The following is a 24267-nucleotide window of genomic DNA, read 5'->3' as shown; positions in this document are numbered from 1 at the left end:
GCTCTGAGCCACCCTTGAATATTTAGAGACATATTCCTGGAACTCCTCAAAGGCAGTGCTGGGTTCTGTAGTACCTTACAGAAGCACCTAAAGAAACAGGGCAGTGTCTTACAGGATGGTCTGGGTCTGAGGTACCTGCAAGGGTACCCTGGTCAAACCCTCACAGGAGAAAATTAGAGAAAAGTAAAGATCCACAGAACTGCTGGAAAATTCTTGGGGTAGGGGCAGAGTCTGTGGGCACAGTGTTACTCCTGATGTAACTGTTTCACACTATTAAGGAACTGTCTGTAGTGAAAGGGCATATTTCAAACTTGTGAACTCCCGCATTTGTCTCAGCAGGGATCTTTCCTGACCACAGAGTTGGTGCTGGGGGATTACTACTGCACAGCGCTTGGGTCAAACGATGCCTCTGGGTATCACTGCCCTCCCCTGGACAACACTGTAACTGCTGAGCTGGGAAAACAAACCAAATGGCTCCTGAGGAACTGGGGAGCAGGGAGAGCAGCACTTGCTACTCAAGTAGAAACCCTCCAAAACATTTGGCACCTGACTTCCAGCTCCCCTTAGCTGCGGCAGCTCCAGCAGATTCCTCTTTTTCCTCCAGTGGTTCCATCCCAGCTTTTTGGCTCCTGTGTGTAATCAGGGCAGTCATGCACCAAGTCTATTTATCTCTTCAAGGCTGTGACCGGGTCAGTACAGAATGTCTCAAAATCCAACCTACTGTCACAGGCAGATGCCATCCTGGTCTCCCACCTCCCAGCCCTGTCCATCACAGCACCCAAACAGAGCCATTCTGGAAACTACCATCAAGATCTTGGCACCAAAGTCTGAGAACATCCCAGACCACCATTTTTTTTTTGTTGTTTTCTGACTCAGTGGCCTCTCCTGTTCCTTCATTATAGACTTATACATTGCCACATTATACATTGTGGCAATAATCATCATTGGTCCCAGTGACATACCTGGAAACCTTCCTCTGTGATGAGAGGACAGAACCATATTGTATGAAGAAACTATCTGATTCCAAAAGAACTAATTATTCTCTTTGTTAAAGGTTCTAAATCCAAGGTATTGGGTGCTGGCATATTCCTATACAGCTAGAGTGGAAGCCACCAGAACCATATGTTCCACATGGGGCATATAACCATCCCTCCAGTTCTTCATTCCAGTTTCCTGAGGGTCCATTTCTGAGACAGGCACAGAGATAATATTTTTTTTTTCACTTTCACAAAGTGGAAAAAGTGAAGGTGATTTAGCTGCAGAGGAGAAACTGAAAAAAAATCACACAAGGCAAATTTAATTTCCAGCTTCACGGGCTCCCAAGGCTGGGAAGACAAGTACTGCAGCATGAGTCCTTGCCTGGTAAAGCTCTGCTCTGGATAGAAACTTCCTGCTCTGCCCTTCCTAAGACTGCTGAGGCCTCCTGACTGTGGGATGCATCCTTCCCCTCTCTCCTCAATCTTGCTGCAAAGGAAGGTGCCTAAGCTAAATTTTTTCTTCCTCTGTCCTGTCTCCTGCAACTTTTCAGACGTGAACCCTTCACTACAGTTACCTTCATGATCATTTATAGGTTCTGATCACAGTCTGGTCCAGGTTAAGTCTTTTGCTAGATTCTATAGATTTATAAATTAAATTTCCCTCCTCACCAGGCTTTAATCCCAATATATCTGCTGAGTTACACAAATGGTTTTCTGGATTTCTACAGCCTCTTGAGTAGGAAGTAGCCAAGCACAAATCTGCATTAGCTTGTGCTATGCATTTGTGCAACCTACTCAGTACAACCCCAGCTCTCTCAGACTGTTTTGGAGACCCATCATTACAGTATTTACTCATCCCCAGAAGCATCTGGGAAGGAAGAACTCTCTGAGCCTCCCATCTGACTTGCCTGGGATCCCACAGAGCAGAGTTGGTTCCAACCTGCTGCTCTGAAGCTGTCCTGCAAGGGCATCATGGCCAAGTGACTTCACCTGATGACTTGAATAGCAGAAGCACAATGGAGGCCTGATCTTTCATTGCTCCTGCCATAGAAATGATAAAAAGGCAGCATGGGGGAAGATAAGGCACTTGCTATATGGCTTGTTCTTCTGCTGTCGATAAATAAAGGGCTGTAGTCTCCAGAACTGTCAGTCTGACACCTTCAACAGCAGGAAGGGAATTATTATTGCAGGGGGAATAAATTAATGAATAAACACCAACAAACAACTCTTTCATGGATGCTCACTCTTCCCAGCCACGGGCAGCATGTGCCCACACCTCTGCATGTGGGAGGCATGGGCAGCTGGCAGTTCTTTTATACATTTTACATTTGTTCTGTTCTGCCCGAGTGCCTCGGGTTTTTTGTTGTTTTTTTTTTTAAGAAGAAATTGGCTGAGGGAATCTGGAGGTTAAGAGCTGCAATAAGAGGCAATTTTTAAAGCTTTGTCAGTCTGTGCTGCTTAATCAACTGGACATTGTCCCTCTGAATAAAAGATGCTGAATTCTCAGCAAGCTGGTTGAAAAGTACCATGAAGCCCCTGTGCATTTACCATAGGGTCTAAATCTCCTTCACAGCAAACAAGGGAGTGAGCAGCACAGCTTGGGATGTTCCTGGGAAGCCTGGCTACTGATCCCATGATGGGAGGACAAAGTGTGGCTCAGCAGAGTCCATTTCAGCCCACCACATTGGGATACTGTGCAGCTCTCCAGGGAGAAAGGTGGGTGATCACACAGACTCTTCAAGTGGAAATGGAGGAGAAGGCTGAACAGTTTTCTGGGGTCCATGGGACTTATGGCTCAGGCCCAGCTATGGCACTTGGAACCCCTCTGCCTCCCACTTTTGGCTCACTACACCCAGACCCAGCAGAAAACTATTTACATTCTTGCTCTTTACCTCCTGACAGGAGGGGGGAGCCTGGCTCCTGCCTTCAGCAGCAGGCTCTGCTGGGGCTGGTTCCTGCTCTGCAGCCCTGAACTGTCTCCTTGCAGGGCCTGCCTTCAAGGAGCCTCCATGCTCATAGTGCCAGGGCTTTACAAGTACCTGGTGGATCATGGAGGAAGGTTGGGAAAAGGAGGTGGGGGGGAATGGGAAAGGGGAGGATGCTGTGCCGGTGCTGGGAGGTGGATGCTGGTGATGCTGGGGCTGAGGGCCTGGGCTGAGGGCCAGGAGGGAGCAAGCAGGGCAGGCACTTACCACCATCCGGTTGAGGGACACCCAGCAATCATCAGGGAAGTCCTGCAGCATGGGCACGAGGAACTGGAGGCAGCCATCCCAGTGACACAGCAGCAGCATCATCCCAATCAGGTTCACAATCCGCACCACTGCACTGGCCAGGTCGTAGGTCATGTGGAAGATCTGCAGGGGCCAAGAGGGAGCAGATTAGGGGGCAGCTCCCCAAACAACCAACCCAACAGAATGAGATCCAGGATCAGGGTCAAGAACCTAAATAACAGAAAAGGCTGCATCAGCATGGGTCGGTCACAGTACGCAGTCAGAACCAGCTGAAAAATACATGAAAACCCAAAACACAAAATCATAACCAATGACCCTTCCTGCCCTTCCATTTCGATTTCCAATTTACATTAAAAGCCCCATAATTCATTTTATAAAATAAGTTGGTAGCAAATATTTCTGGAGCATCAGCCACTCCTCAGAAGCACACTCTGTGATTACATGTTTGTAATTGCAATGACCTCATCTGATTTCTGCTCTTGCTGAATATTTGCTACACACTGACCCATGGTAGAAGCTGTCTCTGTCCTGGCTGTCAGATCTACTGGCTCTGCAAGTATTAAATGCAAGAAATAGCCTCAAACTCAGCAGAGACTTTTAGAAGAGGATCTGACTCAACTGTTTTCTTGTATTTCTTGTATTCTGCTGCTGTGTCACTTCCAGGCTTACACAAAAGTGGGTGAGGAAGAAGAGAACCATGGCAGAGCTGTAGAGGCAGGAGCTGCCATGTGGAGGACACACTGAGAAATCCAGGTACCCTATTAACAAAACTGCATTTACAGTCAAAACTTACTTGATTAGAGGTTGTTGAGACAGTGGGGGTGTGTGGCTCTTTTATGTCCAGGTAGACACATGGGCCATGCCAGTGAGTACTGTGGTGAGCTAGAGAAGAGGAAGAGGAAGAGGAAGAGGAAGAGGAAGATAAGAGGAGTCCTTCTGCCTGTCACTGGGCAGCAGTCTGGACCTTTGCTCCCTTTGTGCTGTCTTGCAGCTGCAGCAACCAACTGCATCACCCTGAAAGCAGAGATTCCCCAAGACATCTGGGACACCAAGGCAACGAGAGCCATGACCCAGCCCTGCCAACATGTCCTGCCTTAGCTCCTTGCCTGGACAAATGCTGAACACTGCTCCCCACACATCACCTTGATGTTTCTGGTAGAGCAGTGAAATATTTGGCCATCAGTGTATGAATAAAGCAGAGACTCCCTTCCTCAAGCTGCTGTGGCTGGGCCTTCCCAGGAGGCCTCTCTGTGGTCTGAGAGCACATGCAGCCTGGCTGCTCCACAGCCCAGCCACAATCTGGTGACACTGTGTCCTAGTTGGGTTTAATGGGAAGGAACACAAAGCAAAGGAATATGAGGAGCAAAGGATACTGTTGTGAATCAGATGAGGCTGCACATCCAGCTCAGTTCCTACATTTTGATCCTGATCTGTAGGATGATCCTGTCATCCAGGGTATATTTGAATCACCTCTGTCCTAATCCATCCTCATCAGCTTGAAGCTTCCTGCAGAACTTCTCTGCCCCAGCCTGCAGCCCCTCCTGCGCTCACAGCCCTGGACTCCCCAGCAGCCCCACCACAGCTCCTCCACTCCAGCCCACAGCCTCACTGCTGGGTCACCTGCAGAATCCCTCTCCAGAGTTTTGATCCTGTCCCTCAGCTGTGCCCTCTGTGGTCACACTTGCTGCTCACTGACCTGCCACCACACCTCTCCTTGCACTCTGACTCCTGGGCTGTTGTAAAGCTGAGCTCCAAAGCAGCTGTGCAGAGCACACAGTGACACCTGCCCAAGCTCACCCTTTCCTTAGGGGTGTAGCTGGATACCTGTCAGCTCCTCAGATGGAAAATAAACCTGTAAACACAACCTTCCTACAGGGCACAAGGCAGAAGACCAAAAAGGCACAGAAACCTTGATACGGGCTTACACAAGACAGCAAAATAATTTTCATTTTGCTGCGTTATTAAAAAAAAAACCTAATAATGTAATGACTGAAACTGCAGGGAGCAACACACCAAACACTTCCTGAGTGCTGGAGACCTCCAGAGCCCTGCCTGGGCTCCACCAAGCCTCAGCATCAAAGCCAGGGATGCAGTGGGTGGCTCATCCCCCCAGGAGTCACCTCCAGAAGGGCAGGTGACTGCCAGGGAAGCATCTGATGCAGGGGACAGGCCATAGACTTGCACTGCATGGCTGAGTCCCTGTAACTCCTTGGGGCTCTGCTGCAGCACCGGAATACAAGAAACACAAGAAAACAGTTGAGTCAGATCCTCCCAGCCACCCATGGCACAGAGTGTACCTGCCCTCTGTGCCTATCCCAGGGATGTCACTTCAAGCTGCTAAAAAGGCAGAAAAAACCTTTGCTGTAAAAGAAAGGGATGATGACCTGTCAGTTCAGCTGCCTAAATTGGCTCATCACTGTTGTCAGAGCCAGCTGTTCAATTTGAGGGTCTCTATCCACACCAGATATTAACACTTCCCCATCTAATCAGGATGCCACGAGGTCATATGCACTGAGAGATGCTCAGCCCAGCCTGGGAGGGAGCCACAAAAGAATGCTGGACACCAGAAGGATGAATGTTTTGGGTAACTGGTCCAAAACTCCCTTATTTCCACTCCATCCGAGATGCAGCTGGTGTCCACAGTGTCACTTAGTGTGAGAAGCACCATTTTAGCTTATTTCTGAGCTGAAAAGAAGAAAATATCCAAAATCCAGGCTGTTCTAGGAAATTCAGTTCTCACTGCTGACTCATTAGGTCAGTAAGAAAGTTGAGCACATCGTTCACAAAGAATCATTCCTGATGGTTTCTTTATTTTTTTCCACTGCAGAAATAACAATTCTCATTTAGATAATTCAAAGTGAACCTGGCCTATCTGAGTGACAGCCACAGGCTACACTTTTAATGAAGCCAGAGCAGCAGTTTGCAGGAGGATCTCTGAGCAGATCTTTTGTACCACCAGGGTTTTACTGTGCTAATGACTTTTCCTTTCCCACCTATGTGTCTTTTTCAAAGAGCTCCAGTCCTTCTGTAACCCAGGGAACTCCAGCCAGGAACAGAGAGAAACCTTCTCAGATTTAGGAAGCACCTTGCTTCCTTTAATATATTAAAAGCAGAGGGTGAAGAGCCTGAGGGAGTGGATGGCTTAGGAGAAAAGTGAATGGATGTGGAGCTTTTTACATGATGATTGGGAGCTATTCTAGTCAGGCTAGGGCAGAAAGCCTCTGAAAAACAGGAATAAATGAATGTGTCTGGTTTTGCCCCTCTGCCTTCCCTCGTGCACAGTAACTCAAGCATTTGCTGGCAGCTGAGGAATGGCAGCTCTGTGCAGAGTGTGCAAGGTGTCTTTGCTCGCACCCCTTCTTCCTTCACTGCTGGGTCCCCACCCAACATGTAACCAACCCATCCACAAGCACAGCACCCAGTGCTGGAGCAGAAAGGAGAGGAGAGCCCTGCCTGGGTATAAACCCTGGAGTGCATCTGGCCTTGTAGTGCACAGATGTGCCAGGAGCTCAGTGGGCATCCAGGATTGCCCCCCCAGTGTCCACCACTGGAGAGGAGGATCAGAAGTCAGCACAGGGAGAGGCAGCATCTCCTTTATGCAAGGGTGGATTCAGCTCATGTGGTTAGGACCTTGAGATTCAGACTGTACCACTAGAGTCACTGGATGGAAACACCCACCCAGAGCATGACACATTTGGTCTGTGGCACTTGTTGACCTGACCCTGTGTCTCAGGAACTCCTCTTTCTCTCTGCTGCCCGTAAAGTAAGCCTAGAGAATGAGCTCCATCTGGAAACATCTGAACTGCAGGTGAGACAAACCCAATTTCAAATGTCAGTCTGAGGAGATCCCAGCTCATCCTGGCTCCCTGGGATACATTTGCATTCCCATGTAAGAGAAAACCAGGAAATATTCACCATGTGGCACACAGGAGTTACTGTGAAGGGGTGTGAGCAACCACCTTTCACTGACAAGAAGCTCCTACTGTAAGTAGGTGCCTGTGCTGCTGGAATCCCAGCAGTGTGCCCTGAAACAGCCTCTAGCTCACCAGTGAGAGGTGGGGAAGAAACATTCCAGAAGAGCAGAGGAACGTGAGTGGTAACTGGAACTTCTCTGGTTTTCATCATTAACCCTCAGGGCTTTCTTTTCCTCGTGAAACACAACCCAGGATGGACCCCAGAGCATCACACCTCCTTCTGCCCTTGGAAGCACTTGCACTGTGATTTGGAAAAAGGGAGTGAGGAAGAGGAGAAGGACAAAGCAAGGATTCATGCTTAAATGCACCTATTTGCAGGAGCATTGTCTCTTCGAGGTAACATCCCAGTTTCTTGATGGTCTAAAACAAGCTGTGGCTTCAGAATCCCTGTTCCAAAGTCAGCTCTGTCCTTGTAGCCAAAGGACATCTTGCAACACTTTCTGAAAGGACAGCTCGGGAAAGTGGGAAGACCAAAACTTGCCTCCCCAAAGTCATCTCTAGTTATGTAAGAGCTACATCTTGGAAATCTCACTCATACAGAGCAATCTATTGGGATCCTATCAGGATGAATCTGAACTCCTGTCAGCCCCAAATAACTCTGGATAGCACTCCTCAGTTGGCTCTGTACTGCAGTGGGGTTCCTCTAACCTCATCACTTGAGCTGGAAGAAATCAAGGACCCCTTAGGAAAGTGGGGGCCTGGCTCTGGCAGCAAAACAAAGGCTTTGGCTGAAATCTACCTTGTAGGTGTAATTAGGTGTGTTGATTTATGTTGGCACACAGCTCGGGGGGGTTATCCATGCCAACAGGTCACCAGAATTCCTCAGCTCCCCAGGAGTAAGGCTGCATTAGCTCAGGGCTGTGGATGCTGAACTGCCCTCCTGGAGGAGCCGGCAGGCAGCATGGGGCCAGGCTCCAGCAAAGCCTCCAGCCCTGTGCTCTGCTCCCCAGCACCCTGAGGGGGACTGCACATCCCTGCTGGTTCCACATCTGCCATGCTTGGTATAAATGGGATTTTTCTGTGGGTCCAGAGGGATAGGAACGATTCTGTTTGGAGTTTGCATGGCTGAGCTGAGGCTGAGCACCCTCACAGAGAGAGCTAAAAACTCAGCTGAGATGAGTTCTACACAGAACTGACTTCCATCCACAGCGTTTATGAACAGGCTCTGCACCACAGGAAAGCAGTGGAACTGTTTGTTGCCCTTCACCACCTCTCCCAGCCATAGCAGTCTGCCTGTAGCACTGCATCCAGACCAAGCAAACCTGCTGGTCCTGAGCCAGTGCTGGTGCCTGAACCCACACTGCCCCTGTGGGTAAAGCCCCTGTGGATAATCAGGGAGCTGTGACACTGCCCCAGATTAAAAGAAAGCAGAGAATTTACTCTCATTTTGTGGTTTAAAAATCCCAAAGTCCTTAACAGGAAATACTAATCTCAAAAAGAAAATCAAAACAGTATCAGATGTCATTCTGAGTGCTCTAGGGTCAGAGTTAAGGTTGTTCTGCTGTGAGAAAATACCTATTTACTTACATTTCAGTACTTACTTTACTTGGCTTTTGTAGATAACAGAGGTAAAGATACATTTCCCTCATAGTGGCATTAGCTGCCTTTTCAAACCTAAGTGTTAATCTCTCAGTGTACCGGGGACAGGTGGTTGCTGTGAAGAGCTTTTCTGAGCCTAAAATGCTGTTAGATTACTGTAGGTGGCTGTACTAAGTCCCTGTGTATAAACACAGCCACAGTGCTGCTGACAGGGCCTCACCCTATTTGGTTATGAGACAACAAAACAAATTTAAGCTCTTACTCATTCTGGCCAACAGGCAGAATAGAGGCAGCTCAGAGCCAAACCAGTGGGTTTCCTCCTCTAGGGATCACTGCCACAAATTAGTGCCAATTGTTGTGACAAGGGGGAAAATGCCACCTTGCCCACACTCAGCAAGATTGGCACAGCCCACGAGAGGAGTGGAAGGGCTTGGGAGCTGGGATGTGCAGATCCTGGGGGACTGAAGGGAGGAGAGAGCATCAACACAGAGAGCTCATGGGATGGGCTTCCCCCTGGAGGAAAAGTCCTCCTCAAACATACAGAGGGCTGTGCACTCTGAAGCATGGAAGCCACGGGCAGACCCAAGGCACACACAGAGCCCAAATCATCCAGCAACCCCAACACTGTAAGGACAAACAGAAATCAAAGTGAAGAGAGAAAGGGCAGCACCCCAAAAAATCCGGGCTGGTGAGGAAACCCACACCAGTGGGAAACAATGTTTGAGCAAAGCAACACAAACCATCTCAGCTGCTGCCTTCCCTCTCCTTATGCTGCTACAGGAAAGACATCAGCAACCCCTTCATTCCTCCTTTCTTTCTCATCCTCCCTCCCCAACCTTCTATTTATTCTTCCAGTGATCTGATGCTTACTCTATGCCAAAAAATAAACTCATCTTACTCCAGAAAGTTTCTTGCCTCAAGTCACTCACCAGGCCACACGTTAAGTTCTTTTGCAAGAAGGGACAAAAGGCTGTTCTTCCCACTAAAATATACAAAGATAAAAACTGACTTTCCCAGGCAACCATTGCTCAGGCTGGCAGCTGAAAAGAGGCCTCGTTAAGGGAAAAAATTATGTGATGGGTGGGCTTATTTACAACTTCAGGGTGCAGTGGGAAGCAGGAGTTCCTTATGAAGGATCAGCTGTGGGTCAGACAGCTTTGGGCTGTGCTCATGACAATGTGTTTGGCAGAAGAGCACAATGGCATGGGAGGGAGCTGTGTGATACAGCCTGTATGGGGACAATGCTGATGGCATCAGCCAGCACAGAGCAGATGGACTGGAGAGAGGAAATCATCTGTGGTGCACAGGCACAGCTGCAAGCAGGCTGCAGATTCAGGGATGCGCTGCTGGAGAGGGTGTGGGATTTGGTTTTGCTGTGCCAGCAAGGAAAACTATAACCAGAAGATCAAGTTTTAGATGAAGACCAGAGCTGGGGTTGAATCTCTTTTTTTTATGCTTGCCTTGCACCAAATGACATCATCAGTGTCAGCAGAGTTGCTGATGCTGCCTTGACTTAGAGCAAGAGGAGACTGAGGTCTGTGATTCATGAGGTTTAACACTCCTGGGGGATGATCCTGAGTGTGGTTGTCTCAGGGCTGCCTGGGACAGCAAGTCTGAGGGAAATGCACTGAGTGCCAGGTGTTAAGAGAGATATCCAAGTACATTTTACACTTAAAATATAATAATCCTTTGTGCTGCTGTGGCAGTTTTCACCTGAAGGTCTCAAGGGGCTCGGCTGGCATTGATCCGGTGTTGCTTCAGCATCTCCAGTTAATGTGTGAGGTCCATCATCCTAGATGGGCAAAATGAGGCACATAAAAGGGAAAAGCCACTTGCCAGAGGTTGCTGAGAGCAAATTTTTTTTACCAAATCAAGGTATGCCAGCTTTGATCTCCTGCTCTAACCATTGCCCATATATCGTGGCTACTGACTAGGAGGCACCCAGCATGTTCAGAGTCAGCCACTTCACAGCTAAGAGAAGCCAGAGTGTGTGCACTTGCAGGGCAGGGAGAAGTGATCTTGCTGCAGCCTGGTGCTCTTAAAGCTCTGTGAGAAGATGATGAAAGCCTGCAAGGCTCTACCTCCTCCCCAGGTGATTTAACCCTTCCCAGGCAGCTTGCTTCTGGCTAATGGAAGTTCTTCTCCAGGAAGGAGCTGAGATGGAACAGCAAAGAGCTCATGTGAAAATGAAGGAAAATAAAAAACATTTTCTTGCCTTCTCCCCCAGAAACTTGTATCTACTGGAAAATATTTACAGCAGAGCAAGGTGAAATAGCAGGACTAATTACCACTGAGAAAGCTGAAATAAATGCCAGATGTTTCTAGATATATATATATAAATCCCAAAGATCCTACCACCATGTGTTTTGCCTCTTGCACTCTCAGAGTTGAAACTGCCTTGACAACAGCCCCCCATTTCCCCTCCCCATGCCACCATTCCCAGCCTAGACTTTAATCTTTATCATTTTAAGAACTTTTGTCACCACGGCAACGTGACAGACTTTTTAAAAAAATATTTTCTAGCACAAGTGTCTTTCCTGAGTGGATTTCTCTAAACCTCTTAAGAGAAAACATTTGGGGTTGGCTTCTGCCTCTGCTGAGGCTCCAATGGATGCCAAGAAGCAGGGAGAGAAGGTGGCCACTGCCTCCAGCATGAAGGGCTCATGGTATTTTCACCTGTCCTAGGTGAGGGCTGAGGCCAGGGCTTTTGAAGAACCTCCTGGGGGAACGTGCCCTTTTGCTTTTCAGTGGAGCTTATGTTCTCAAATGCCTCCAGTTCAGATTTTCAACAGTATCTCTCCATATAGTTAAATGCTTTTGGCAAAAGAAGAAGATGAAGAGAAAAAAACTCAAGCCCCCAGAGTTGTAAGTAGGTCAGGTGTCTCGTTCTCAGTGGGAAATTGATATCTTACCTGCTTAGGCATTTTTAAAAATCTCTTGTGGCTCTTATCTGCATCCTTGAGAATTGTAGTTCTTCTGAGAGACTGGCAATGAATCACTTCTGGAAATAGGTCACAGGCTTTTTTGGAAGTTTAAGAATGACCACAGCCATCAGGCAAAAGGCCTCTCTACCTCAGTAGCTATACATAGATACACCCAGGGAAAGAAATATCCGGGAGGTTGAGAGGAAAGGAAGTCTGAATACCTGAGATGGAGACAAGAAACACAACTCTTCTGAAACTGGGGCCTGGAGGCCTGGAAATGGCATAAAGAAAGAACATTAAGTGGTTGTAGAGGGTGGTCCAGAGGGCTCTGCCCTGGCTGGAGCTCAGGGAAGGTATTAATGGCTGGAAAAGGCAGCTGAGCAGCAAGGTGAGGGAATCAATGGCTGACTCAGAGGATGTAGGTGAGTCCAGGCTGTGTCAGAGGGACCTCATTTGTGCTCTGATCAAAAATTCACCAAGCTAAGAGGGAAAACACCCCCTGAGTACAATGAGCTACTAAGCACAAAGTCAATTAAATCTGTTAGCATGGAAAAGCAATGGAAGTACTAATAGCAGTATTGATCAGGTTATGCTATTACCACTTTCCCTTGGAGCATGGATCTATTTTCAGCCAGGAAGTTACAAAAATGTTATAAGTAAGTGTCCTGAGGAAGGGGATCCCAATCTTCTTCCCTCCCAGCAGCAACATCAGGTCCCAAAGCTGGGCCATGTCATGTTCTGTTTTGAAGCTGTTTGCTTTTTACTACGCAGTAACTTCTACCATAGTTTGGGGATCCCTGATTAACTGGTAAGACTTAAAAATGCAGTAATTATAGAACACCTGCTGGGACAGATTGGTCCAGGGAGCCAACAGTGACAGGCATGTAAGACACAAGTACCCCAGAAAGACATCAATATCATGGGATAGGATTAGTGCTCTTATCCATCCTCTTGTACTCAAAAACAAAAGGGCTTTTTATCAAAGTGAAGAACCAGCTGATGAGAGGAACTGCTCTTTTTCCCAAACAATGTGCAGTTTAGCTTGCAGAATGCATTGCCACAGGAATCCTCCAGGCCAGGAACACGGCAGGATATTTAACACATTCCTAAATAAAGAAATAAATGGCTGACTAATAATAACTTGAAAAAATTGCTTTAAATTCTTTGTTTTCAGTGCTTGAAAAAATCCTAAGGAATAAATCTACCTGGGAGCAGGATAACTTAGAGCTGTTGTTAGCTCCCTCTGAAGCATTTGATTCATATTTAGCTCAGAAGAGTGGAGTAAATGAACCTCTGGTCTGCCATGGCACCTCCCTGTCCCTTTTTACATACATGAAAGGGCTTGACCCAGAGAACTAGGGACTGACATCTGTTATTTGTGTCCAGAAACAACCAACCAGAAGACACAGGAGAAAGAAAATCAGACCAAGAGAGCAGATCCTTCAAATGAGAATAAAAGCTGCCTCCTCAAAATTCAGATTGCCTGTATAATACCCATAGTCCCCATTCTAGAGAAAGCTTTGGCAAAAGCAATGAGCAGTGACCTTTTCCTTCACATTTCTTCCAGTCACACTGCAATTGTTGAGTTCAAAATTCAGACAATATTTTAAAAATCCAAGATTGCCACTCAACTTATGTATGGATTCATATGATTAGCACCTGGATTTAATTTCTGCAAATGATCGAGCAGGCAGTTGCATAAAAATAAAGTTTAAGAAAGATCCCATGCACAAAATCCTCATTTTTCTAGTAACAGTAAGTAATTCTTTAACATGCCCTTGATAATCTTGATGCCACTTAAGAATGACATAAACTAAGAAATGAACTTTAGAGGGTAAAAAGAGCTTTTAATACACCCTTAGCTGATCAATCAAGACAGGCAGAAGGACCAGCAGAGAGAAAGAAATTATGATTTGAAGAAAAAGCTGAGGCCCTCACCCCATCCTAGGCTGGGCTTGAGCAGTGGGAAGCAGCAGAGTTTCTGGGCTCTTTCCCTGCAGAGATCCAGGTGTGATCTGGGAGATCTGAAGTGTGTCCAGCAAGTCTAAGGAGGTTCTCCTCCCCCTCTCCTCTGCCCTGCTGAGACCACACCTCGAATACTGGATCCAGTTTTGGTTTCCCCAGTTCAAGAGAGACAGGGACTTACTGGAGAGAGTCCAAGGGAGAGCTGGGAGGATGATGAAGGACTTGAGCATCTCTGCTGGGAAGAAAGACTGAGAGCCCTGGGGCTGTTTAGCTGTGAGAGGAGAAGGCTGAGGGGGGATCTGCTGAATGTCCATCAATATCTGAGGGGTGGGGGGCAAGAGGAAGGGGTCAGTCAGTCTCTTTTCAGTGGTGCCCAGGAACAGGACAAGGAATAATGGGTTTAAGCTAGAACACAGGAAGCTCCACCTCAACATGAGGAGAAACTTCTTGGCTGTGAGGGTGAGGGAGCCCTGGCCCAGGCTGCTCAGAGAGGTTGTGGTGTCTCCTTCTCTGGAGAATTTCCAACCCCACCTGGATGTGTTCCTGTGTGGGATGCCCTGGGTGATCCTGCTGTGCCAGGGGGGTTGGACTCATGATCTCAAGAGGTCCCTTCCAACCCCTCACATTCTATGATTCTATGATCTTCAGCTCCACAGCAAAACCTCCAAATGGGGACCCTGCAGCAGCCACCCAGAACAAGGCAGCAGCCAGCTGGGTCCTCCAGGCTCTTTCAGAGAACTGCAGCTACACATATTTTCGCACTGGGCTGGGCTCTGCAGCCAGCATGTTTAAAGGATCAGGCTTTCTGTCCAGTGGGTAAGGTTTTGCCTCCTGTTTTTAAACAGAGCTGATAAGGGAAATCTCTCCATGCTGCACCTGCATGCAGGCTGGCAGGGCTCACATGTGACTGGATTTATGCACAAAAGCACAACACAGTGCTGCTTCCAGCACAGCCTGCCAGGAGGGTTCACCCTCTGCAGGGAGGCTGAGTACCTTCCCCCTAACTCAATCCTCTGGTTTAATTCGATTGCAACCACAGCAACCAAGCACAACTTCCACCCTGGAGTTTTGTTTTTTTAATGCTGTTAGTGATTGTAACATCCCTAAAAGGCACTGTCCTGGCAGGCTGGGAGATGTGAATGGTTTCATGAGCCACGAGGCAGAGTGTGAGCAAAGAGAACCAAAGCTCCTCTGGCTGCATGCTGGGTGATGCTGCACTTGAACAGAGAGCAGAGTTCACAGGCTGAGGATGCTCAGCACAACAGTCCTGATTTTCAGATGGGCTGAGCATTTGCCAGCAGAGGCCCCACTGATCCACTCTGGGCACTCTTTTTCTTGCTATCAAGACTTCAGCAATGGCAGGGGAGATGAATGGGGCACATCAGACCACAGTGATCAATACTGTTGGCTGCAGCCCTGGTCAGATTCAGAAGAGGGGTGTGCCAGGCTGCTGAGGAGCCTGCTCTTTGGTCCTGTCCTGGGCTGGACCAGGATAAAGGGGATTTTCTCTCTTGTACTTTTGCTTGCAGCTCAGTCTCTTGTCAGGAGCTGCACTGCTGAAATGAACAGCAAGTTTCTCAGGCAGTGTCTGCTCCTGGGACTGATCCCACTCCATGGTTATAGTTACTGCTGGAGAATGGGCTGCAGAAGCAAGGAGCTGCTCAGCTCTGAGGAACATTTTGCCCTCCAGAAGGAGAAAAGGAGTAAAGAGGTCACACCTGAAACCCTCCTTTGGGGAGGAACGGACAAGATAGATGCCAAAATTGACCAAACAGAGGATTCCATCCCATACACCTCATCCTCAGTATAAATTTGAGGGATCACAAGGATCAAACCCCTTCCTGCTTCCCCTTCTTCTCCTGTCCCTGTTTGCTTCAGCATCCTGGGAGGATTCCATCCCTTCCTCTGCCTGTGCTCCTGATCCATCCCAGCCTGGATCTGTGTGTTCCTCCCTCCAGCTCCGAACTGCTGCTGACCCCAGGATTCCAGCCTGGACTTCCCAAGGGCTGCCCTGCAGCCTCAGTGGTGACGTGAGAGTTATTAGGGAAAAGAAGGGAGGAATCTGGGATCAATTTTCCTGTATATTTGTATATATTTAGTAATTTTTCCTATTTATCATTCCTGTTTCATTAAAGTTGTTTAGTTTCCAACCCATCAGTCTCTCTCCCTTTTTCTCTCTCCTTCCTTTATCAGGGAGGAGAGGGGGATTAATAGACAGCATCTGCCATTTGGTTTAATTGCTGGGCTAGTGTTAAACCCTGACAGGTCCCTAGTAGCAAAAGCTTGAATTGCTTTGTTACTGTTCAGATTTTTTCTAAATTGCTTTGACAGAGGTTAGTCTGACTATTTCTGACAAGGACCTGAATCATCTTGGGGGGAACTTGGTTTGCCAGCACGTTGCAAACAATTCCATCACACAGACCAGGGCAGATTTATTTGTATACTGTGTGTCACACGTTGCATCCAGCCCAGAGAGCCAAAAGCTTTCCTAGTCGTAAAGAGTGCTAACAGCAATATAACCCTCTCAGTGTTGCAACCTGCACCTTAGAGAGAAGCACAGTGAAAATAAAAATAAATAAAAAATAAAATCGTCCCTGAGTAATACGCCTTAGAAAACCTGGAGCATTCCATAACCTTTACAGAGCAGAGGCTGAGGAGACACAGGATAGGGAGGGCAATGCAGGCAGCACCCTCACATGCTCACAGCCTGCACTGATTCTGACCTTGAAAGGCTTGAGAAATGGGGCAGTGCAAACTGCAGGAGGTTCTGCAAGTCCCAGTGCAAGGTCCTGCATCTGACTTAGGCCAGTCCCAGGCACGATTCCAAACTGGGTACAGAGTGGGTTGAGAGTAGCCCTGAAGGGAAGGATTTGGGGTGTGGATTGGTGAGCAGCTCAACGTGAGCCAGCAGTGCTCCTGCAGCTCATTAGCCAACTTCCTAAGAAGTCCTGGGATGTATCCAAAGGAGAGTGGCCAGCAGAGGAGAAGAGATGATTCTCCCTCTCCACTCTGCTCTTGTCAGACCCCAACTCAAATACTGGATCCAGTTCTCATATCCACACCACAATAAGGACAGGGATCTGTTGGAAGGAGTCCAAAGGAGGGCCACAGAGATCATCCAGGGGCTGGAGCACCTCTGCTACGAGGAGAGGCTGAGGAGCTGGGATTGTTCAGCCTGGAGAAGACTCTGGGGGCACCTTGAAGCTGCCCCCCAATATCTGAACGGAACCTCCAGGAAGGCTGGAGAGGGACATTACACAGGAGTGTCCAGTGATAGGAGAAGGGGAAGTGGTTTTAAACTGAAGGAGAAGAGGTTTAGACCGGATCTTAGGAAGAAGTTGTTCATTAGGAGGGTGGTGAGACTCTGGAGCAGATTGCTCAGAGAAGCTGTGGCTGCCCCCTCCCTGGAGGTGTTGAAGGTCAGGTTGGATGGGGCTGGATGAGAGGTGTCCCTGCCATGGGGGAGGCTGGAGGAGATGAGCTCTTAGGTCCCTTCCAACCTCAGCCATTCTGTGATTCTATGATCCCAGGAGGAGAGAAAAGGGAAGGAAGTGGCTGCACACATTTTTTATTTGCTTTAAGAATGTAGGGTAGGGAAAACTGTTTTTTAACCAAGTAGCAGTATAGATTATATTCATGAAAATTCCTGCTGTGGTTGCATACAGATACTTTGGCTGATGATAGAAAAATGAACTAAGGCAGAGCAAAGATGTTTAAAAGCAGTACTTAAACTCTCCGTGATGTATGCAAGGCAGGAACACAGCCCCCAAAAGCTGTCATTTTAATGGAAAATCCAGCAGGAAATGCTGCCTGATGACAGGTATCAGGGCAAAAATCCCTAGAGCTGCATCCTGGGAAAAGGAGGAGATTTGCACAGCTCTTTAAGGGGTACAACATAATATATAATAATCATAGTAAGAGTAATAATAGTAGTTTGGCAGGGGTGTTCCACGTTCAAGCAGAACACCAGGGTGTTGTAAAAAAGGGCTGCTGTCCCCTCTGTCCCAAGTGTCACAAGATCTCAGACATGTCCCAGGGCAGGCAGTACAAAGGGGACCCCCTCTTCATGCTCCCAGGGTAGAACACATGCCAACCAACCAGCCAAAAGGCAAAAGTTATCACCAAGTGCTTTTGAAAGGCTACACCCTTCCACAGGCAGGTTTTTATCCTTTTTTCCCTGAAAAAGAAGAGGTGTTTGATACTAGTCTGGTACTTGGCTGTCAGTGCTGGAGTGGACCCAGACACCACCACAACATTGCAAAATGCTCACACAGTCCTAAGGAAACTTTTTCTTCTTGTATTGTGTGACCAGAAAGTATTTTATTGGTATTTCTCTCTTAGGAGCACACTGCATGATAGAACTGTTCAAACAAAGCTACTTGCTTTAGCCCCATTTTTGCTATTTTCTTTCTGAAAAGCCTTTGCTTTGCAGTTGAATACATCTATTCAACTTTTCCCTTTTCCTTTAAATCCTGATGAAATGGGACCCACCACTCTCTACTGAATCACTGCTCTCCTGAACTCTGAGCCTGGTTTCCTTCACACCAAGAATAACTCAACCCAGTTCAGTTGAAGCTGCACAAAGAGAACAAGGTCAAACCACACCAGATGTGAACCCCAATTGCTCCAGAAGGCTCTGGGACAGCAACCAGGATCAGTTTATTCAGTACCAGATGGAGCAAACATGCCCTCAGGCTGAGGCATAAGCACCCACGTCCTTGGGAGACTTCACTTGACTATAAGAGTGAGAGATTGATTTAAACTTGGAAGCAGGAGTGGGGTTTCTAACCTTTCAAAGCCCTTGTCTACCTCCTAATCCTGGGTATACTTACACAGCTCACATAAACATCCAAACTGCCCTTAAACTGTGTTGTCTGTGGAAAAAGCTCCAGTGTCTGGATCCATGCTGTCTGAAAGAGCATTTCCTTGAATGCATTTGGAATTTGCCATCTTTTCAATTTCATTGACTGCTCCATATCTTTGCTGAATACAGCAAAGGCTGAATACAGCCCTCCTATTTTTCTAGCTCACTTATTACTTTACAGGATTCTTCTCTCTCCCTTAAAGGAAAGAATTCCAAACTTTTCATTTATTCCAGGTTGTTCTCAATCATTTCACCCATTTTCTCTGAATTCACTTTACTTCTATAGTGTAGAAGGAGCCCAGGTAACTAAAACTGAGCCATTTTTATTAGTCAGTTATCCTACTGTGGCCATCTACATTATTTTTTAATGCTGTCTCCACCCTGTGCTCCCCCAATCCCAGGTCTGCTTTTTTATCCCCTCTACCAGAGACCCAGGCAGTAAGAAGCTATGCAGAAGCAGTTTCTATACAGAAGCTACACTGTGAAACAGAAGTGGAGATGCTTTAACCATTCACACTCCCTCTGCTTGGCTTCTAGTTCAGTTTTAAAAGAAACTGAGTCCTTTGGGAATTCACTTCATAACCTGCTCATTTGACCTCTCCTGTCTTGTCCTCTGTAGCCTGGATCACTTTCTTCACCTTCTCCTGCCTTGCCTGATTTAATGACACCTCACTGCTGTGAAAGCCCCAGCCCAGCAATATAATATATACCACCATCAGCATAAGAAGAAATGGGGAGAAGAAATTATGGTAGTAGTGCTGAAAAATTACCAAGGGAAATGAAGTACATAAAAAATGACAGCACTGATCATTCTTTACAGTCCCCTCGCAGCTCACTGCGTGATGCTGCAGCACAGCCTCCCTTGTCAATGCTTCTGAATATTTATTCAGAGAAATTAAGTCTGAGGTAGAATCTGCTTTACCTCTGCAAAGCCTCACTGGGGGCTTTTCAAGAGCTATGGTTCCACCAGCTATGTCTACAAAAGCTACAGAAACCTTTGTGCTTACTTTGGGAAGTAAGAATGGACTCCAAGAAAGCAGCAGGGATGTGAAGCCTCCTGGCACACACTTCTTCATCCACCCCAGCAGTGGCTGCAGCACCGGTTCAAAGTACCAACAGCCAGTTCAGGAGGGCTGAATGCCTTAGAGTATCTGCTCCTGGATGGTGTTCAGCCTTGGTCACACTTGATCTCTGCAGATCACATGAATGAAAGCTCTGCAGAAAGGCAGCAAATACTCAGGTGCCTCTGAGGAAGTCACCTTGGAGGAAGTAAGGTTCTGGTGTGCAGGTAACAACAAGCTGGGATTCCAGAAATGGTTCAGACTCAGACCAAAGTGACAGCAGGGATGTAGAAGGGCTGACATTGCTTTCCCTCCCCTAGAAGAGTACTGATAGAGCAGTAAAACTGCAGCACAGGAATAGATTTCTGCCCTAGAGAGCAAGTCATGCTGTGAGAAGGGATGAAGGAGGGAGCAGTTCAGTGCTTCAGTGGTTTGCATTTACTCAAATGAGTGTCTTTTCCATGAGCCTTCTAACCTAAGGCAGAATTATTATGAAGTGTCAGCAGTGATTATAAATGAAGCTGGAGCCCTGACCCTGCAAAGCTGTGGCAGAGCAAGAAATGAATCAGAACTCAGGCATGGCAGGCAAAGGATGTGGATACTAGGAGCAGCAGCAACATATGGGATCAAGCAAGGAGAACCAGAGGGGCAGCAGGGACATTCTTCCTGCCCAATGTTAAAGTACTCATTTCAGAAAGCCTTAGTGCTGGGACTATTTGTTAGATCCTGTTTTAAATAATAAATTGAATAAAGAGTTAAGTTGAAGACAAGGAATTCTGATAACAGCAACATGGGGGAAGGAATGCTGGTTTTAATCCCAGCTTCAGGAAAACTTGACCCCTTTTCAGACTGCTGTCATGCCTCAAAAAGACAATGTGAAACTGAGCATGGAAGGAAGCAAATGCAGGACACCAAACCTGACCTCTTCAGATTTCAAAGCTTGAATGGGAGAACCTGGATTTTAACCTGGCCCACTAGCTTAGGGCTTAGCATGAATTTAGAACCACAGGATCCCATTTCTCAGTTCCATGAAATCTCTCAAAACAGAAGATTACACCTTTTCTCACTAAACTTGAAATCATTTGGGTTGACAGCACCATCGTGTTTCAGGATTTCGTACCCATGGTGGAAAGCCTCTGAAGAACTCCAGAATTTTCCCTTCATGACCACCAAGGAACTGGGAGCTTCCTCAAGGGAATGTGCTCTGAAGTCTGCAGATGGGTGTGGGCACTCCAAAGAGCAGTAAACAAAATAATCTGAGAGATCAAATATTTCACAGACCCTGGTGGGGAGACTAAAAATGGAAGGGAGTAAGGAACAGATGTGTCTGATATCCCAGTTATTTGTTTGTTTGGGCCTCCTAGAACCCCAGGCACCACCATCTCTGGAAGGGTTAGACTGGTCTGAATGTTTAATAAATGATTGGTATTTGAACCTGAGCTATGTAATCCTCCCTGCCACAGAGACAAGAAATGATCTGAACAGGATTTCATTCCACCTCTCATCTGCAGACTAAATATCCTGGAGCACGCAAACACTTTTCACAGGGCTAATGGGAAAGAATTTGGCAATTGCCTCTTCTTCAGATCTGCTGGATGTCAGCAGAGAGGAGAGGAGGAAACTTGGGAGGATCATTAGGGATAAGGTAAGGGGCACAGAGTAGAATGCATTGGGATGCAACTGGAGAGAACCCTAAACTGAACATCAGGGGGAAACACTGAGAGTAAGTCTCCTCCAGCTGCATTAAATTGTGAAAGGAAAGGTAAGAAGGCACATCAGAAACAGGGCTGATGGGGAGTGCAGGTGGCTTTCATGAGGACCTGCATTTGCACCTGGGTCTGCCCAACCCAGGGTGTTGTTGCTGTGATTCAGAACCCCCAGGGTGAGCTGGCAAATCCTTCTCCCTGCAAAAGGCATGAAGGGAAGGGCAGCAGTGACAGCCACAAGGACAAGGGGCTGGCATATCCCCTCACCCTCCAGCTGCCAGCCCCATACACACAAATCTCCACATGCAGGCCAGATGAAAGGATGTCTCCATTAGAACTGATGGCCACAGATAACCTCTAGCTGCCACTGCTCCAGGAATCAGGAATCAGTCTCCCTGTTCAGCCTGGGAATTGCCTGACACTGCTCTCCTGTCATTCCCATCTCTGGGGAGCTTAGCCCTTCCCACCCGGCTTCGGATCTTTCCAGCAGGAAGCAGGAAAGGGCACAGCTTGCTGCTCCCAAGAGGCTCCAGACCAAGGACTTGGAGCACTCTGCTGCCCTCCCAGTCAGGCCTTCCAGCCAGCCAGCTGCCCTCCCTCATTTCCTGGGTTTTCAACACAGTTATGCACCAGGTCCCCTCACACTGTCACATCCCAGGCTCCTCTCCCCACCACCACCCTAGAAAAGGCTCCTGGCCTTTTCTCCTGACACTTTTCTGATGCCAGTGGTGGCATCTGGAGTTGCCAGCTGCTTCCCATCAGTCAGCACATCCCCTTTTCTGTACCAGCTGTCAATTAAGCTCGCTGCTTAATTGACATGGGTGCCTCTTGCCATGGGTGCAACCTTCCCACCTTCCTGGCTCCAAAAAGCATCCCTCAGTGCACTCAAGTTCCAGCCTCAGAGGCAAGGAGCTGGTTATCATCTGGCAGATAGGGTAACCTCTGGACCACCTGCAAACAAGTGATGGGAGCAAGAAGCCACTCTGTGGAGTGCTGATGGAAATTCCTTATCTGGAAACAAACATGCTCCATGCCTTTTAGCCTGGTCCTGCCACTTTAGTTACTGTGGCAATATCCTCTCCAACCCCCTCGTGTCTGAAAGATTGTTCAATGGAATAGGTTCTTCCCCACTTCCAAAACAACACAGGAAGTTTTGGAGCAGTGTCCTACAGCTCACATCTGACCCTAGGAACATATGAAGGCAAATTTTTCTCCAAATGACCAGAAAAATTGTCAGCTACTCACAAGGGGCACTGCTTCACTCAAATGACTGATTGTGGTAGTGGTTCCTCTCCCTTCCCTCAGCTCCTTTAGTTGATCAGGAACAAATGCTGGGCTCTGAGGCTGCTTCCATCCCACCTGCTGCTGCTGGGTGCAGAGGTAGGAAGGAAAGGCTGAAGTGAGCAGCACCTCCTGCACCCAGAAACCCCTCAGGCTGAAGCAATATTTATCAGGGAAGCAAATGGCAGAGCAGCCCAAGGCTCACACCCTGGGGAGTTTGCCACAGCCCCCAGCAGCAGGAGGTCTGAATACACCCAGCAGGGAGGATGAGGTGGTAGGAGCTCCCAGGGGCTGTGCAAATCCCAACCAAGGCCCGTGCATATTCAGTGGAAGTATGACCCTCCTCTGACATGTGAGGTCCCCCCTCCATGCTGCTGTTGATACCCAGACTAGAGCAAAGTGGGCAGAGCTATGTCTGCATTTTTCTGCAATGCTGGTGAAACTTTCAGAGGAGGAGGGATCCCCTCCCCTAAGCATGCATGGCTGGTTTGGTGGATGCACTGCCTCAAACAGGCTGGGAGGCAGGTCCAGAGAGCTTCCTCTTTCCAGCAGCAGATGGAAAGCTGCTGCCAGCTGCTGCAGGTCCCTGTGTCAGCACTCTGTGCAGCACATCCACATCTGAAAGCTGGAGATAAGGGGAGAGTGCTTTGTGATAATATTCCTTTTAAAGGAACCATCTTCTGTAGGAGCTTGGGGAATGCTGTGCCTTGGGAAGGGGGGGAGGAAAGCGTAAAGGCCAGAGGAACACATTCCAGCCTGGCTCCAGACATCACATCTCCAGCACTCACATCGAGACAGGGTGGAAACTGAAAGGTTTTTTCCATCTTCCTAAAATGGGGAAGCATTCTTCCTTCCCTGCCAGCTGCAACAATGACCTTAGAGAGGGCAAGGAGAGGAGCAGAAATCAGCATTATGAGCAGCAGTAGCATTGTGTGCATACATCTCATCAACAGCAACATTATTGTCATGGGTCAGGAGAAAAGCTCCAGGAAGGATTCTCCAAGCTGTCCTGAGGCATTGCTACACTCTGCCCACATGCACTCATGGGACAGTGTTCAAGGCAGCAGAGCAGGATGGAGCTGCCAGCTGCTGCACTCACTGCTCCAAGCTGACCTCTCTCCCTCCCAGTGCACACCAGAGAGCTCTACTTTGGCATTCCATGCAGGAGAAGCCAATCTCTTCCCCTTGGCAACAGCAAAGACCAGGTCTCCACTGGCTGTCCTGCTTGTTCTCTGTGGGGCAGGCCACGGGCAGACCCTGCCTAACAACAGCAATCTGGAAAATAAGTCATCCCCTTCACACTGCACAAGACAATGCTGACAGATGAACATCTTGGAAAATATGATGAGTATTGCTACTTGACACATTTAAAACTTATCTGACAATAGTCCTTGAAGATCAAACAGACAGTGCTGAGCCAGGACAGACTAGAGGATGCAGCAGACCTTCCTCATCCCTCATTTCTACTGTCTCATTTCTCAGAAGCCCTTTACATTCTGCTTTCCTCTTGCCCTGCCAGCCTTCCTCCATAGTTTTTCCCATTCCAGAGTTGAACTGGGTCTGCTTTATGTTCAAGACAAAATACAAACCTGTCTTCTGAGAGCTAAAGGAAAAAGTTCTTATTTATCCTTACTCATCTGTATGAGGTGATTTCCCAGCTGCAATCGCCATTGTGGGATCTTTGGGCATCCTGGCAGAGAACAAACATTAGTGCTGGGAGTGCAAAGGAGCAAGGCTTACCCACA

At 47.8% G+C, this 24267-nt stretch overlaps 1 protein-coding gene across 1 annotated transcript in view; it reads right to left on the bottom strand.

The window, feature by feature from the left end:
* HCN4 (hyperpolarization activated cyclic nucleotide gated potassium channel 4) overlaps positions 1 to 24267 on the bottom strand; it is a 99936-nt gene that overhangs the window by 34722 nt on the left and 40947 nt on the right. The window contains exon 3 of the mRNA XM_071754600.1: positions 3170 to 3331. Coding sequence (XP_071610701.1) covers positions 3170 to 3331 — 162 coding nt within the window. The remainder of the gene's footprint in view (positions 1 to 3169; positions 3332 to 24267) is intronic.

Source organism: Heliangelus exortis, chromosome 11 (assembly GCF_036169615.1).
Source record: "Heliangelus exortis chromosome 11, bHelExo1.hap1, whole genome shotgun sequence".
Lineage (NCBI taxonomy): Eukaryota > Metazoa > Chordata > Aves > Apodiformes > Trochilidae > Heliangelus > Heliangelus exortis.
This window is presented reverse-complemented; position numbering and strand designations above follow the sequence as displayed.